The 18175-nt window shown below is 43.0% G+C and overlaps 1 protein-coding gene across 1 annotated transcript in view; it reads left to right on the top strand.

The window, feature by feature from the left end:
* Window positions 1-18175, top strand: part of STT3B (STT3 oligosaccharyltransferase complex catalytic subunit B) — a 213079-nt gene that overhangs the window by 160039 nt on the left and 34865 nt on the right. Inside the window, exons 12-13 of the mRNA XM_069212000.1 lie at window positions 9989-10160; window positions 10696-10869. Coding sequence (XP_069068101.1) covers window positions 9989-10160; window positions 10696-10869 — 346 coding nt within the window. The remainder of the gene's footprint in view (window positions 1-9988; window positions 10161-10695; window positions 10870-18175) is intronic.

The following is an 18175-nucleotide window of genomic DNA, read 5'->3' as shown; positions in this document are numbered from 1 at the left end:
GCATCTATTTTTTTTAAACGTACATTATCTTTATCGACTTAATGTCTTATTTTACAAACGTTAAGCAGAACACCATTGCACAAACTCCGAAGAGATGAGTCACTGAAACAGGGACCCTCCAGGCTGTAAATGTTTAGGTTTGCCATGTTGGATCTGAGCAAGGTTAAAGAGTTACCCATCAATTTAATTCGATGCTGAGTAAAAGGAAAATGAGGGGAAATGGGATGCGGTAATAAAAGGAAGATAATTTCATTTACTATACTGCAGCTTTACATGCGACTGGCAGATTGAGCTGGATACACAACCATACATTGTGAGACAAAAACCAAAATTAAGACGTAAATGTAATTAACTTCAGAATGACCTACAGTTCCACTTGAAGTTTCTTTAGCAACGGTACCCTATCTATTATGTCCTTCCAATGAAATCCTCAAGTAGGATTTTTAAGCATCAGTAATGTTAGCAAGTCATCTTGCTAATGTCACTAGCATCGTTGGTCCCCCTGAGAAACACTGGGTTTGCACTTTCTACAATGATTGTCTAATTACCCACCTTCTCTGGCCTGGATTGTCTGGTAGGCTTTGCACAATAGGGCCTACATCTCAACTGTTTTGGGACCAGCAGTGGAATAAGGTAATGCCCTTGCTATGATCTATTTCGTAGGGCGAACACACAAAATAATATCTTAGCTGGTGCATTTTTCATTGAAGAATGAAGACTAGCATTTGTGAAATATTTGTGGTAGGTCTAGAATGCTGTTTTCACAGTTAAGCTAGGTTATTTGTATTGTGCAAAAATTCCCACCTTCCCTCCTTCAACTTCACAGACCTCCTGTGCTGTCCACAAGGGCCCACTTCTAAGATTTTTCATTTGTATTCTATGCTCCTCTTAAAGGTTATTAGCAGTCGGGCAAATTTATAGAATCAGTTGAGATCACAGAGCCTGTGGCTGAACCATTGAGATTTGAATTTTTGTTAAGAATAAACCTCTGCGATAAACATGTTTGCTCAGTAAATTTTGTGAATCCAACATTGAAGCTCTGCTCGTTCATTTTAGAGTTACACTTCCTCTGGATTTCTTCATCTCTGGTCTAAATATTGTTCTTTAGTCGGAGTTGAGGAGTTTACACTTTTCAGGCCAACAATTTGTCCTTCAGTGCTTTTGTGTTTGTTACTTGTAACTGTTTGACTAATCTCTATTAGAGTTCAGTTTACACCACCCAAGTTTAATTTATAGAGGCTAGTCATAGGTAAAAGGTGTGTTAGGTTTAAGTGTTTCTCCATATTGGGATTCTCTCTAATAAACATTGCAATATCACTTGACTTAGGATCACGGAACAGCATTACATATTTATTTTCAAAATTGAACCAAACAGAACTTGTTTGGATTAGTTAAGTTTGATTCTTTCATGGTCAGGCTTCCAAGCCTCAACAAAGATATTATAAATGCACTGTACAGAAAACATTTAACATTGCACCTTGTATCATCTGTTTTCCTCATTTGGTCCAAACTCCGGCCAGTGAGGATAGGCTTAGCGCTGCACTCTGCTCATTGGCTACTATAGCTCAAATATTCTGCCACATGTCAAATTCAGTATATCCATCTGTGGCCACAAGACCTTGAATTCATTCTAGTGAGATTTTTAAGCTGTTTCTACCCTTTTGTTTTTTATGTTGGACTTTCCACATACCTACTTTTATATAGAAGGAGCCAGTTCTTCCCTTTTGTTCTGTATGTGGTTAGATTATGTTCATATATAGGATCGTAGGGGTCTCTGCGATATAACCGGTCTTTTCAATTTCCAAAAGTCTCCTTTTAGGACACTTGAGACAGGCAGAGCAAACAAACGTTTGTGGTTATCCTCATAACCACTTCATCTGCTTCATCCATCCAAGTCACAGTCCAATGAAATGCGACATTTGCCTTACCTTCTCTGCCAAGACATTAAAAGAGCGAGAAAGAAGTTTGGTGCTAGTACTTTGTGACCTTTTAGGTGACAAATCAACAAAAATCTATCATTCAGTGGCCTCATTATGTAAACAAATGAACACTTGACAAACTGGGTAATCTTGAAGCAAAGTTTATCGTACCCTACAGAAGGTCTGTCCCAGTCAGCTAAGAAATAAGACTTGTCTAAGGTGCAGTTTGTTTTCACCGCCTGTAAGACCTTAAAGCGGTGCTTGTATCACATGCACTACTAGGTCTTCAACTTTCCATCTTCAGAAACGATCATCAAAAAAGTCTTTTCCAGGATTGTCATTAACTGTGCTGGCAGTAAAAGATCAAGTTTGTGAGTGGCTATCTTATCACCAACCACCGAAACAGCATTGTTGAATCTCCATGACCATGATTTTATATGCAACTCTGTGACATGGAAGTCTAACAGGCCTCATTCTTTCATGGAGGTTCAACATAACTTTCTATCTTGTCCTCGTAGAACTGCATTGCAGCATTCAGATGCCAAGAAAACCCCTGTTAGTAGAGAACATGGAGGTAAAAATGCAAAGAACACATTGAAACACAGAACAAAAAGGAGCCTTTTAAGAACACGGGAGGCACCCCTTCAAAGAATACAATGTATTGGAAGTTGCCTCTTTTTTGCTGGCTAGTGAGAGAAGGATCACACAACATCTGCTGAAGTTTCTTTTTACTTTATATACCCACTTTTTTATTGTCGTTTATTGTCGGGAAAATTATTTTACCTACTTCACTCGACGCTCGTAGAACCTTTAAATTCTTTTTTTTTTTTTTTTTTTTTTGTCTGCCACTCCCAACTGTATAAATGTGAAATCTGCAAGACAATGTAAAAGACAAAGAACCTGAGGTGATAGACTGCCTCAGAGTAAGAAGTGTGTTAGACACCAGGGCAGGAGTAGAGAAAAAGAAACTAGCTGGAAAGGTCCGTCTTTCAACCTGCCTCACCAATTATATTTTATTTTACACGAGTGAAATTTATAATGCTGGCTCTTCATCGGATTTTTCCACACATCCAAAGGATTGATTGTCTCTGTTCCATAGATCTGCAGGACTAATTTTCGCATTCCAGTGGCTAATGAACACAGAAAATCTCAGAGTCCTCGTAGATGATCCTCCCCATCAGAACTCGGTGCTTCAGTTCGTACTAAAATCTGCAGCCGGGACGTTCTCAGAGTGCATGGCAATTGTTGCAGCCCTTTTGATAAGTAACTATTTGTTTAACTATACTTGGATGACTGGCTCATAAAAGCAGCCTTTCAACGAAAAACAATTCAAACTTTCCATCCTCGTAAAAGCTGTTGAAAGTCTGTCTGAATATCAACATGGAGCAGTCCATCCCAGTGCCAGTCCAATGTCTCGCATACTTAGAAACCAGAATAAACACAGAAAAAAGTGTATCCTTCGAGGAGTCTCATTAGCTCTAAGGAAATGTTTGTATTGAAGGACAACATCAGTCAAACAGCTCGTCAAGTTGCTTCCTTCGTAGAATCCATTGCATCCTGCATATTCATACCCACAAATCAATACTTTGAGACCTTTTCAACAGCGTCTCTAGGATCAATGGTCTCAGGAGTAAAACAGATGGGAGGACCATGTAACGACCCAGGGTATTCAATCACTAGCATGATGGTGCAGCCATGAAAATCTCCAGAAAGAAGTAAGAAATTTCCAATACAGATCATTGTGGCTGCTTCAGTGTCAATTGAAAGCCTACATTGATCACCTGACGTTCCAAGGCCTTTGGGCAGCCATAGAAAAGACTTACCACTTCAGTCTGTTAGAACTGATAGCTGGTCACCTTGCCCTCAAGGCATTCCTACCTTCCCCAGAATCGAAAGACATGATTCAAACAGAGAACTCCACCACCTTCATTCCAGCAAGAAAGGGTGAATGAGAACACTACAATTATCTCTATAATCTCATGTGATGTAGCACTGGACCTTGGCCAGAGGGATCACCGACAGCAATACACACCACAGAAAGTCCGAACCAAGAAGCAGATTTTCTCTGTCGACATCACCAAGAAAGTCAAGTATGGGTCCTGACTGACAAAGTAGTTTGAACCATCTTTCAAGAATTGGAAATTCCCTGCTTTGACTCCTTCATAAATGAACACTATCAAGGATCTCTAGAATATGTAGTTTAAAACAAGTGTTTTAAATCTAAAACCATAGTCTATTGTATATGATGAATTGTTAACACAATGAATACAAACAGTAAGTTAGCAAAGAATTTTATGAGTAACAATAAAAAAATACTCCACTGTTATTGCTATGGAAGCTATAGTATCAACCCCTTTATTTACTACTAAGCACTAGACTAGTTCTAGCACATTAGTAGTATGTTAACAATAAAAGTCTATTTTGAGTTTTAAAAATGGTTTGCACCTGCCCACCTGATTTAAGAACCATAGACCCATTTTTGGCTTGCAAAGCGCAGTTATGTTTGCTTGTGACACAGTGGTACCGTCCAAGGAGCTAGTGAAATCCAAATGCTTGGTGGGTGAAATGGCCACCCAAGCACCCTCTGCCGCAGCCGACCTCTTGCAAAAATATTTGGGGTAAAAATTCTCTTTATTGATGCTTGAGCTTTGTCAAGCGACGCAAAGATGGTAACAAACTTGCCCAAATCCTTAATAAACTGATTCCCAAGAAGGCCCCCTGGTGCCACCAGACAAGCCTCCGTATTAGAAAGATCCCCTAACTTTGGGTCAACTTTCGTGAGAAGGGATCATTGACGTTCAGCAGAAAGGGCACAGTTTGCGTTGCCTAGAACGATGGTAGACCTTTGCACCCAGCCAGAAAAAATGTCAGGAGGACTTTGAGATCCTGAATCCTTGGCTTCCTCAGCATATCCAGGATCTTAGTCAGTGGGCATGTGATAAGTAGCTTATCCTGTCATGAACGATCTATACCCCTCTTGGGGTCACAAATGTATTTAGCCAAAAATGTGGCTGTAGCCGCATCAATTTCTGATGTGAGAGCCACCTTTCTTCCAAAGAAGGGCAAGGACACTCAGCCCTAAGACGATTAAGTACTCCCTTATTTAACGGGTTTTGTTTGACATACCCCCCCCCCCCCCCCCCCAGCTTATTCTGAGGAACGAGGATCAAGGATGGCATCCAGATCCAGTGTTAAAAGAAGGAAGGGTTTTGTGCGTTATTAGACTTATCTCCATCTGTAACTGGGTTAACCGGGGAAGGACGCAAAGGCCTTTCATGCCGAGAATCGTCCTCTGAATATATAGGGGAACTTTTGCCATCAAGAGGGTCTGGATTAGACAAAAAGGCATTGCCCACTAAAAGATCCATCTAATAGGATTCCTCATGAGAAGATGAATCAAAATAATGCTTCTTTAAAGACCCCACTTGTCTGTAAATTGCTTTTTAACTTAGCAAAAGTGTCTAAATAAACACCTTCTATGTGTTTCCTTTTACAGTGGCCTTTTTAGGGATATTTTCGTCAGGGATCAACTTATTTTGAGGGTTCAATAATCACTCTTGAAATGTTTACCTTTGGAACAATGGCTCTCTGCATTTGTGCTCCAATATGGCTAATTGTCTCTAAAGAAGCCATTACTGTAGCTTTTCCGTTTATAGATAGGGAAATCAACAGTCTAAACAAAACAAAAAAAAAATCCCAAGGAGAATATTTTATAGGCCAACATCATCGCTCTCAGCCCTTGAGAGACCTGCATTGTAATTTATATTTATTTTTAGTGCTGGGTGACCAGCTTTATTTATCTCCACTCAGAAGCTTTATAGGGGCAAGCTCAGGCACCTGATTGTGCACCCTATTACTTTAGATGCAAAAAGAATAGATGATGAACAGAATGCTAAACAATGTCAAACGTTCACCCCATCACGTATCTGGGTCTAAATCCACTGTGTTTTTTGCTCGCCATGCCATTCTAGTTTGGACCCAGCCATATGCAAATCAGTCTTGACCCTGCTCCCCATGGGAACAGCCCAGCTCAAACTGCCAGGCTAGGTCCCCCTGGACTGGAAACTAGCATCCTGGAACCGGTTTCAGGGTTTTGCCCTTCATCAGCCAGGCTAGCCTGAATCCGGTGGCATAACGAACACAGGTCCCACTTCTGGGGGATACCCTTCCCACTTACGGTGACATTGGGGCTTTACATCTTTGGGTACAGGGGAAAGGTGTGGCACGATATATATACACAAAAGGGAATTTTGTTTTTCTAGTTATAAACTACCCTGCCCTTGTTGGTGTTGAATGGTGGCTCTCCTCAGGTTTAAGCCAGCAGGAATAAAATTCTGCCCACCAGTGGAACATAATTAAGATAACAATGAATGGAGGAATGTGATCGGCCTTCACTGTTACCTACTTGAGGATTTGGGTGTACTAGGATATGGCTTGGTGGCCTTATCGTGCAGTACACTTAAATACCATCTGAAGTCCAGTCAGGTACGTTTACTTAACCTTAGGCTCGACCATGGGTATTTGTGCCTGCAAGCAGCAAGGCTTACCAAAGGAACAATGAGTAAAGCATTTAACAGCTCCAAACAATGAAATAAAGTCACATGAGATGAAAGAAACAAGACGCCAATTTAGATAGTAGAGCTTATTATATGAATTTATAGAGTCCTTAATCATGAAAAACCACTGGAGGGTTCTGGAGATTCAGATTTTAGAAGAAATAAATAACATTTAAATCAACCACAAACCAGCGTTAACCAACAAAAAGTTGGAAACTTTTGAAAAGTTTGAAACAGTTTGACAACTCTGACCCAAGTTGGGTGACAAGTCTGGCAGGACAGAGGTCTAGGAGACCAGAATGGACACTTTAGACAGCTACCTGGCCACTAGAGCGTTTTTAAAGCAATATCCAAACTTTACAAGCTGACCGTCATAGACAACAATGAAGTGGTCTTGATGCTGAGGGATACAGGCTTAAAGATGCTCAAGGATGCTCCTGATGCTGTGCGGTCCAAGGGGTTGAAGTCAGGACATTTCCTCGGTCCACAGTTAGTAGGGGTGAATCTGGCCATGGATCTCAGGTTCCCAAGAAGTTCTCTTTGCAGGGTTCCAAGGGCTGCCGATACAGACCTTATGCTTTTGCAACACAGTGGTCACTGTGCAAAGCTTTGGTGGAGGCTGGTGTCTGCCTTGGGTGATGAATCCGGTCACACCTAACACTCACGAGCCCAGCTGACCCGGGTACACCTTTTGGCTATCTCAGAATTGTCTTTAGGGGTGCCTGGCGTCTGGTAGCGGAAAAACCTCTGCAGTGGCTACCAGAGATTCAATTTGGGCTCTTCCAGCTTTAATGTTTTCATGCTGTTCTTGGGGTAGAGGGGCAAGCTTACTGACCTTTGGGGTCTCTGCTTGGGACTGGGAATAAACTTTTCCCCAAGCCGGGCAAGCAGGACAGGGTCCTAACTCCGCTAGCCTAATTGCTATGTGCAGTCACTCTGGTGTCACAGCCTATCTTTGTGCGCTTCCAATGGGTGCAGTGTTCTTCTCTTCATCCTTCTGATTCCAGCGAGTACTGAGGGCCAACATGCCAGGGGAGCCATATTTATCCCAGGAAAGTGCCCTTAGGGGACTACGCGGTCACTAGCCAATGGGCCACTGGGTTCCCTCCAACCTAGTGATGAATTTCTTGTGATGTGTGGCTTCTGGTAATCACAGAATGCCACCTCTTACCCACTTCAAGATGGCATGACCCTTCCTCAGTCATGAGGAACAAGGTAGCCGACCCTAGAGGTGTCTACCAGAGGGCAACACACCCACTGTAAATCCGGTTTGGGGCGAGTTTCCCCTCTGGCCCTGTCTCCATGTTGTCTACAAAAACAAAAGGCATCTTGCTCAGGGGTGTTGGGCCAGGCGGACTATCAAAGGCAGCTTCCACTTTGAAGCTCGCCTCTGGGCAAACCTCCCTGAGTGACCATCTGGGCAGAGGTGACACCTCACTGCTATATGGCACTGCTCTTTGTTTACGAGCCTGTGAGTTTTGCACACATCTCCCCAAGCAGGTCAGAAACCTGCCAGAGTGTGTCTACCTTTGTGAGGCTGTTGGACAAGCAGAGCACAGAGTGCAACTTTCTTAAAGCTGCTCACCATTAATAGTGACATTAATTTCGACCTGGGCATCAGGTTGCATTTAATGCCACGATTGATTTGATACATCAGTTCGGTAGTCCCAGTCAAAAGTTAGCCGGGTGGGGGTGCCACCTTGTATCTCTATACTAGCAAATGGGGCTACCAAAATTACTCACAGCAAAACAACAATTTGGAAGTGTTGCTGCTAAGACATATCATGAAACACATGTTAGAAAAATATTTCTCCTTGCCATAGGAATCGATAGGCCTTCTTTAGGGGAGACTTTGATATAATGCTAAGGGATATGGTTGCTTTGCGAAGGTTTAAATGGCAAAGTCGAACTAGCAGTGCAAGCACTGCCCTTCCAGTCTGCAGTGGCAGACTGGGAGCCAATTTGTACGTTGACACACGAAGGGTGGCAGAAACAGTGCTACAGTGGACACTGTCTTACTTGCCATGGGTACCATGTACTCAGGACTTCTAAGTAAGTCAGGCCATGCCTATTTGGTGGATCCAATTTGACATGTAATTTATATGGGGCTAAGACACTGAGGTCTGGTTAGCAGGCCTCCGTGTACTCTAAGTGAAAACAGAAAACATAATTTAAAAAATGTGGGAGTGAACCTGCAAAAAGAGACATTTCACAGCAAGGTGGAGAATAACCTTTCTATCCCTCTGCATGGTTGGTCCTGTTCTCTAGTCTGTAAAAGAAGAGAAAAGTATACAGAGGAATAGCTTTGTTCTCACTTAAAAGTTTTCCCTCCATTGTGTTACTTAGAACAGTTGCACCTGGCCGTGATGGGTAATTGCCATGTTGGAAGACTGGTCCTTGGTGTGATTTCTTGGTAATGCACTTTGTTTCAAGGAACTGAGTCCTTCCCAAGACTCCGAAAGCTGAGGGCACCACAGTATTGAAATGACTGAGGGAGTGGAGTGTCTCATACTAATGTGCAGAAAACGCGGAGTAAGATGAGAATATGCTCCTGGATGGGGGTTAATCATAACTCTGTGTTGCATATGCACAAATGAAGCAGTTGGGCGTACCTTTGGAAATTTTTTAAGAAACAGTTTGCAATCTTCTATGTGGTATACCAGTAAGAGGTAGGATATACAAGTAATACATTATCTGCAACAAGAGCTTAATTTGTTATTGAAGACTTGCTCTTAAAATGGCTGTTTGGGGGGGGGGGGGGGGAAACTAAATACCCAATGGTGGAAACTCTCTCCTGATCATCTACTCTGGAATGTTGTAAACTTTAGAAATGCTAGTACATTGGAATTTGTACAGTTGAGATTGTTGTATTCCAGGTGAAAAAAAGTGCATCAATTAAAGTACTTTGAACAGTTGACTTCCAAGCAGTACTTAATCACCTAAGTGGAAGAATGTGTTGACTCCAACTAATCAAACCATGATAGTCGGGTGTTTTCAAATTTGAAAATGGAAAGGCTTGCATAGTGGCCTAATTGATTAAACAAGTTTTAATTAGGTCAGGTAGGTAAGGCACTTAACAATTTGCAGAATTGGCATGAGTAAATGTATTTGGAAATGAGAAACATACAGTCGGGAAATTGAGCGGGAGACTGGTTCCTGGTAGTTGACAACATTTTAATACACATGATAGCTGGCAAACAAGCTTGCAAGTTCTCCTTTATTGAATATTCTTCATTGTGAGGCGGGTGAGCCACAGCCTGACAATGGACTTGTCAACATGTTCGTTTTTTTAAAATACCACTACTGTAGAACTGTAGTTACTGATAAGTAATGCTTTTATTTATATTTCCTCATTAGTACACACTTTTTGTCTAAGCTTTGTTATATTATCGTATTGATCTTGTTAACAAAATATAGACAGTCTCATTCTTTCTGCCTGTAATTAGAATTAAGATGAGCCTAGATGTTTACAGAGAAGAGATTTGTTTAAACCCCTGACCTTAAATATTTCAGCACACGGAACATCCTAGATGATTTCAGAGAAGCATACTACTGGCTAAGACAAAACACAGATGAGCATGCACGTGTGATGTCCTGGTGGGACTATGGCTATCAGATAGCAGGAATGGCTAATCGGACCACTCTAGTTGACAATAACACATGGAATAATAGCCATATAGCACTGGTAAGTATGAGCAAAAGTTGAACAGTTTTAGTAATACAGTTGTCTTTCTATGTCTCTTTCCATGACGCAGTTGAGACAATGGTGTGAAACTAAATACGTGATCATCATATCTGATTTGGAATTTGACCCCTGTTACTAATTTTTAGCAGGTTAGTTAAGGCACTGCTGTATGGTATAGCTAGATTTATTGTATGTGATCCTACCCACTTAAAACTTGCACTTCCATTTTTTTGTTAAAACTGTCGAAAATATTGGACCTTACTGATGTTTAAATTTAGCTGTTTTTTATTTTGTGTTTTTCAATTCTGGAATTGTAGAGTATAACTGATTTTCCTTATTAGTAATTGATCGTTGAATGGAGTAAGTTAGATGCCTGCACATGATGTGTATATTTTATTTGTACCTTGATAGAGATTGTGTTTTTGACACTGGGTGGCAGTCAACACAATTGGAGTGGTATTTGTCAGGAAAATACTTGCAGGCTAAAAATTACGTGATGTATTTGTTGAGTCTGTTGTTCCTTGTTGTGATCCAGGTGGGGAAAGCAATGTCTTCAAATGAATCTGCAGCCTATGAAATAATGCGCAGCCTGGATGTGGATTATGTGCTGATCATCTTCGGAGGAGTGATTGGCTACTCTGGCGATGACATTAACAAATTTCTATGGATGGTTCGGATAGCTGAAGGGGAGCATCCAAAGGACATAAGGGTAAGCGGACATGTTAGTGTCATTCATGATGTAGAATATTCATTGAAATTTGTATTTTGGAATTAATTATTAGTTTAAAGAAGCCCCTCTTGCCCAGCTTTAAAATTTCGTTTCACTTAAACATTACACTCATTGTTAGCACATTTTAACTAAGCAGTTCGTGCTCCAACTACAAAATACATATTTTATTGAATGAATTAATAAAACTGACCTTGATTAAACATACTACATACATTTGTTTAAAAGTAAGAATGTAAAATTGTAAATCTGTACTTTTACCGAACACAAAATATCAATAAATTATTGTGGCAACTAATTCCAGATTCCTCTCGCACAAGTTTTTACTCACCTTGTTTTGCAGGCGGTCCATGGCTATTTTATATAACTTTTAGAAAGGAAGAAATACTTTGTCTTTTTTCAGCAGACCAACTGTAGGAAGCTGGCTCTGTATATACTGTATCAAAATGAGATTTAGTGTGCACAGTCGAGGGGTTCCCCAAGAGGTTTGACAAAGGCAATAATAGATAATACTAATGCTCTATTTCTAGTAGTGTGGTCGAGCAGTTAGGCTTAGCAAAGGGTAGTGTTCAAGCATTTATTGTATACACATAAGCAATAAGTGAAAACACACACTCAGTGAATTAACTCCAATATGTTTTTATATAGAAAAATATTATTTTGTTTATTCCTAGAACCACAAGATTAATTTAGCAGGGAAGTACGTTAAATGAAAGGTACCTTACACAGTAATACCTAGAACTTTGAATGGAATCAGCAATGTAAACAGTTTTCCTTAAAATGGCAAAAAGCTATTTTAAAAGTTGACACTGCAATTTTCAACAGTTCCTGGGGGAGGTAAGTAAAGTACAGTTTTTGAGGTAAGTAACAAATTAATGGGATCAATCTCCTGGGCATAGGTAGCCCACCGTTGGTGGTTCAAGATAACCCCAAACACCCAGCAACTCAGGGCGGGTTAGGTGCAGAGATCAAATAGGAGCCAAAATAACGTGGCCCCCTGTGGAGACCAGGGGTACACCGGTTCTGGTCTGCTTGCAGGTAATTACCCGTGTTGTCAGAATGTAGACCAGGGGTGTTTGGAGGAGTACTGGAGGGGCCCAAGTAGGCAAAAAAACCTCACCCTCAACGGCACAGGGCGGCCGGGTGCAGTGTGCAAACAGGGCATCGGGTTCTCAATAGAACTCTATGGAGGGACCTGGGGGTCACCTAGGCACTGCAGGCAGGGCACAGGGGGCCTCTCGGGCAAGCCACCGACTGTGCAAGGGTGAGGGCCGGCTGCTGGTCGTTGTTGCACCAGTGGTCGGTTTCTCTCGGGCCTGGGGCTGCGGGTGCAGTACTTCTCCAGGTGTCGGATATATTCGTCCCAGGCAGTCGCGGTCATGGGGGTCCTCAGGATTCCCTCTGCAGGCGGCGTCATCGGGGTGCAGAGAGGTCAGCCCAGGGTGGCCGCGTCGTCTGAGTCACCTGGGGATCCTCTCTGGATAGGTGGTTTTTCTGGACACTGGCCGGGGGTGTCAGGTGCAGAGTAGTTGGACTCACGCTTCTGGAGTGAGGTGAGAGTGCCTTTAAAGATGGTTTCTTTGTCTTCTTTTTGGACAGGTCCTTCTTTCTTGAGTGCGTCAGGAAATCTGACTAGCTTGGTTCAGGGAGCCCTTAATGCAAGAATTGGGGGCATTTTAGGGGTCAGAGCAGTAGCCAATGGCTACTGTCCCTGAGGGTGGCTACACCCTCCTTGTGTTCACTCCCTTTGGGGAGGGCAGGACATTTCTGTCCTTATTGGTCCCTTTCCTCTAAACTAAGATGGACGATTCTGCAAGGAGGGGGTCACTTCAGCTCTGGACACCTTAGGGGTGGTCCTAGCTGAGGTGGTGGCTCCATGTTTTTCCTAATTATCCCCCTGGACTTGCTACCAAAAGTGGGGCTTTGTCCAGAGGCTGGGCATCTCCACTAGCTGGAGTGCCCTGGGGCATTGTAACACGAAGCCTGAGCCTTTGTTACAGTTCCTGCAAAGGGGGGGGACGGGGACATGAAGCACCTCCACCCAGTGCAGGCTTTCTTTCTGGCCCCAGAGAGCACAAAGGCTCTCATCCCAGGGGGTCAGAAACTCGTCTCTCAGTGGAAGGCTGGCACAGACCAGTCAGTCTTCCACTGAAGGATTGGGTAAAATACAGGGGGCATCTCTAAGATGTCCTCTGTGTGCATTTTTTTTTTTTTTATAAATCCAACACTGGCATCAGTGTGGGTTTATTATTCTGAGACATTTGATACCAAACGTTCCAGTATTCAGTGTAGCCATTATGGAACTGTGGAGTTTGTTTTGACAAACTCCCAGACCATATACTTAATATGGCCACACTGTACTTACAATGTCTAAGAATGGACTGACACTATAGGGGCATATTGCTCATGCAGCTATGCCCTCACCTGTGGTATAGTCCACCCTGGCTTAGGGCTTTAAGGCCTGCTAGACGGGTGACTTACCTATGCCAAAGGCAGTGTTGTGTGCATGGCACCCTGAGGGGGATGCCATGTCGACTTTGCCTTTCTCCCCACCAACACACCCAATCTGCAATGGCAGTGTGCATGGGTTAGATGAGGCGTCCCTTAGGGTGGCACAACATATGCTGCAGCCCTTAGGGACCTTCTCTGGTCACAGGGCCCTAGGAGCCACTGGTACCTTTTACAAGGGACTTACCTGTATGCCAGCGGTGTGCCAGTTGTTGAAACAATGGTAAATTTTTAGTGAAAGAACACTGGTGCGGGGGCTTCGTTAGCAGGGACCCAGCACACTGTCAAGTCAGCATCAATATCAGGGAAAAAGTGGGGGGGTACTGCAACAATGAGCCATTTTCCTACATCAACATTCAACTGGCTTTCCTCACTTCTAGGCGCTTTGCAAGCACCTGTCTTAGCAATGAATCCCCTGATTGTGAGGCCCCACACAAAAGCAGATGATCAAGAACCTCGTGTTTCCAGTTAAGCTAGTGACAACCTTTATAATGGGTTTTTGCCTCAGCTCAGCTTGACAGTGTCATATTTTTCAATTGGGTGAATTAAAGTCTTGAATACAAGCTCTCCCAATTGTTATTGTAAAAAAACAAAAAAAAATTAATACATAATTGCAGTCCTGGCTAGGCATATGAGAAGATGATGTATGCCAACTCCTTTACCCTTCACCCCTTATGTTCCTGAAGGAGTTTCATCTTAAATATCTCTTTATCAAGTTCTCAAACCCTTTTAGAATCTTGACACTTCCAGTTGGTTCGAAACAATAAAGGAAAGGGCAAGTTAATTACCTTTCAAAAAGTATTTACATTGGAAAGCATATGGTACTACTTTACATTGAAAAATATACTTAATCATCACACCACTTATTACATTTAGTTCTTTAAATGCTATATGCATTCTATTCCTAAAATCCTTTTTGCAGCCCCCTCTACCCCAATACCCTCCTGCCCCACCCCAAGACCAGCATTGTGAAAACCAGCAGGGCAGGCATTTGTGCATGCAGTGTATGTTACACTATTTATTAATGCACCTGTTTACAAGTTTTGGCACACCGCCTGGCTTTGCCAATGCTACTTTCAGATATCTTGCTAGGCTGTAGTAGAATTAATTGATGAATAGCTAGCACAGAGTTGATGGCTTAGTATTCTTTTGTTGAAGATCTCAGGTGTTTCTTTTCCAAAAATGTATTTTGTGTCTGTATGTAAAAGGCTTGCAGCATGTGTAGCTGCAGATCACATACCATGTGCAGTCCTGCAATCTACTGCTGGGCTTGTATAATTGCAAATTGTTTTTCTATGAAGTAGTATCTATTTTGAGGTGACTCGTAGTACCTCCTCTGAAACACAGGAACTAGGGCACAGACTCCACTTTTTCCCAGCATCTGACTCTGGTGTGCTTTTAGTGCTTATTGCAACTGAAAACTTAAAACATGACTACGACAGGCAATTGGACAACTTAGCATCAAATATTGAATTAAATAATATAAATAACAGACTGCACAGCATCCCTTGACATAAAGACCAAGAAGCCATGAGAGGACTAGTTTGGGGGTAGGCTATGGAGAGCATCTGCTTAAGCTTTGATTCTCTTGCAATAGCCAGTTTCTGTTGTCAGACCAGTCTGCAACTTACTGAGGCACCACAAGACTGCCACCTCGTTCTAATGTCTTTCCATCTAAAAAGGACAGGTGTCAGCTGTATTATTCTGAAATTCAAAGCCAGGACTCTACAGAATCCCCATCTGGAGCGGTAGCTGAGTATGTTGAGGGCTCGGAGGCAAATGTTGATAAGCGAGGGCCTCGGAGTTCACTCAAGGAACAAAGGGAGAGTAATCCCATTTCCAAATGTCCCAAATACTCTGACTCTGCAGAAGCTTAATCGCCAGAGCCCTTGTCAAAACCAATGCCCAAGAGAAGGAAGAAACTTCCCTCAGTGTATGCACCTTAAAAGAAATCTCTACTTCATGAAAAGGAAGAGTCCCATAAGCGCCGGTCCTTATCCAAAAACTACCACTGAAAGTCTTAATAGGAGACACCGCCCTCTGCACTGGAAACGACAAGCAATTGCCAGAGGTTAGACATATTGCACACATCCTCCCATCAACTTTTGTATGGTTGGGCTCTGCGCATTACTGTTAAGTTTTGTGCCAAATGTGCCCTCATGCACCAAAAGGTTATCTGAGACCAGTATGCGAAACTCTACATCACTGAACACAAAACAAAATGCAGTCGAAGCTCAGATCCTGCTCCAAATCAAGGTCCTCATCGTAGTTTCTCTCCCGTGTTGTCCCTTCAAAATGCCCACTTTCTGCTCATAGGATTCCAGTGAGTTAAACTCAAATTCCAAACATGAGCATAAAAAGATGAAGTGGGACTCATCCTCATCCCACCACTCGTAAGTCAAGATCAGAAGGCTCAAGAGTATCCAAAGTAAGGTGCACCCCTTCACAGTCCCTGGAATCTAAAGTAAATCTGCAGCTGGACCCAGAGCGTTCAGAGTTCCCTGGGCAGTTGTCTACACCACAGCAGGTTGTGGCCTTCACAGAGGCCATAATGCTCATGTTCGTTCGGGATTTTTCTGATGAGCAACGGAGATATCCCTTTGGAGAACTGCAGACTGTTGTGCCTGACACATTCTGCCTCATCTGGACTAGTGACTGGACCCACACCAATTCTGGTGCAGGTTTGCAGAGCAGCAGCTAGATCCACTGGTTCCTTCTGTACAGGCTGTGATTCCGCCATAAGATGATCTGGTTCAGACAATAATCATACCCCGATTTGGCATTTGCATACTCGACCAATCTCACGCTATGAAATTATAAAAGGGCAAATTGTTAAATTAAGCCTATTGGAGAATCTGTTTTTTGGCTCGGATTCCGATCCAGTTTAAGAAGGGTCCTGTATCCCTTAAGAACCTGATGATAACATAGAATGGGCCGATTTGGTTCTTCATCTCTATACTGATGACGTACTATATGTAGAAATAGAAAACCCCAGTGGGCTAGATGCATTCCCCAAAATGGAGGTAGATTTACGAAATGGCCTACCTACTTTAAGTGCCTCACTTGCCGTGGTGGTTCGAGGGGTAGCTGAGACACTAGAGCTACAGTTGCCCACAAGAGATAACAAGTGCATACTGAAATCCTTCAACCACGGCTGCTTTATCTGTTCAGTCGCTGTAATTTAATGAAGCACTTACAAATGCTGCCATGGTTACCTGGGCTAAACCATGTTCATGTCTCCCAGTCAGTCAATCCATAGCTCAGTTATAGACCTGTTCTGTGAGCCAATATTTTTAGTGGAGCATCCAACACTGGTGAATGTTATTGTCTAATCCTCACAATATAAGTTGAATCCCAGCATCTTTTTAACCAATCCCACAAACCTGGAATCAAAAAGAATTGACGTCTTTGGGAAATGGCTGTTCTTTGTCCAGTGTAACACTTAGATCTGTCAACGTAGTTTGCTTATTAGGCTGATATTCACATGCCTTCCAGGATGTGGACAGTGAAATTTTGCTGGTGGTCCCAGAGGATCTCGGGGCCTTGATGGCCCGGAATTTTCATTATGGCCAGGATGCTACAAAAATACTTATTCTGGGCCAGCCTGGGTGTTACTGACTGTATTGGCAGTGCTGTTGGCACCATTGTCTTGCTTAGAAGGCGTGCCTTAACTCAGATCGACTGAGCTTTATAGATTTGTGCAAGCATTTCTCATGGATATGCCCATTTTATTGGATGGAGGCTATTCAGAGAAGACTGATTTGATGATGCACCGCAGCACGTTCCCTTGGCTTATCCACACCAGCAAATCAATTTCCCTTCCAGTTCCCGTAATTCAGATGCTATTACAAGCTGGCTAAGGTATAGACAATACCAACTCAATCTTCACATCTGTGGGTGTGACACTGGCAGAATTTGGGTGACTCGGCAGGGGCCGAATTACATTCAACTCATCCTCTCTGACTGCATCACTTTCCAAACTGCTTACGTTTTGGCTGAGCAGTCCCTGGCAGGCCAGAAGGAGGCAGTATCTAATGTTTCTTCCCTGTAAGAAATTGGGTTATTTGTTGATGTGGGGGAGATGGAGTAAAATGTAATAAAATGAGACCAAAATGACAAAAATCCAGTCAGATATGTAGTTTTAAAGGTTTCATTAAAAATAGCACCACGAAGCAGAAAGCACCAACTGTGGATATCTGGTCGCGCTAGACGAGTACAAAGTCCCAAGTTCAGGCCGATTGTAAAGGAGTGCAGGCTGGATACAGGAACTTGGTTAGTCCCTGCTGAAAAAGTTACCTTCTCAAAGCCCGGCGTGTAGCGTTCAAAACTTCACTGGAGGAGGTCAATTAATACTAGCCAAGTGGCCACTACCTGGGGGAGGCACATCTTGTGAATCAGGAACTTGCTTCTGCAGGGCTCGGGCGGGTTCAGCTGCAGGGCTAGGGTGGGTCTGGTTCAGCTGCAGGGCTAGGGTGGGTCCGGTTCAGCTGCAGGGCTGAGGCAAGTCGGTCCAGTTGCAGGGCTGGGGCAGATCCCCTGCCAGGACCCAAGGTGTCTAGGGTGACAAGACTGATGTCAGGTTCTTAATGTGTGCAGAAGGCACCCCATATTGGCGTGCCAGTGTGGCAGCGAACGGCTGTGCCACCTCCCCCAACCCTCCAACCTGTCCTGTCAGTATGGCCCACCCTGCTCAAACCTAAACATTGTTGTCACACTTTCTGAGAGCAATTTACAAAGCCTAACAGATTTATGTGGCCAATGAGACTGGCAGCAGGCACCA

The sequence above is a fragment of the Pleurodeles waltl genome, chromosome 10 (assembly GCF_031143425.1).
Source record: "Pleurodeles waltl isolate 20211129_DDA chromosome 10, aPleWal1.hap1.20221129, whole genome shotgun sequence".
Lineage (NCBI taxonomy): Eukaryota > Metazoa > Chordata > Amphibia > Caudata > Salamandridae > Pleurodeles > Pleurodeles waltl.
The sequence above is the reverse complement of the archived record's forward strand: the minus strand, read 5'-3'. Positions and strand labels throughout refer to the sequence as shown.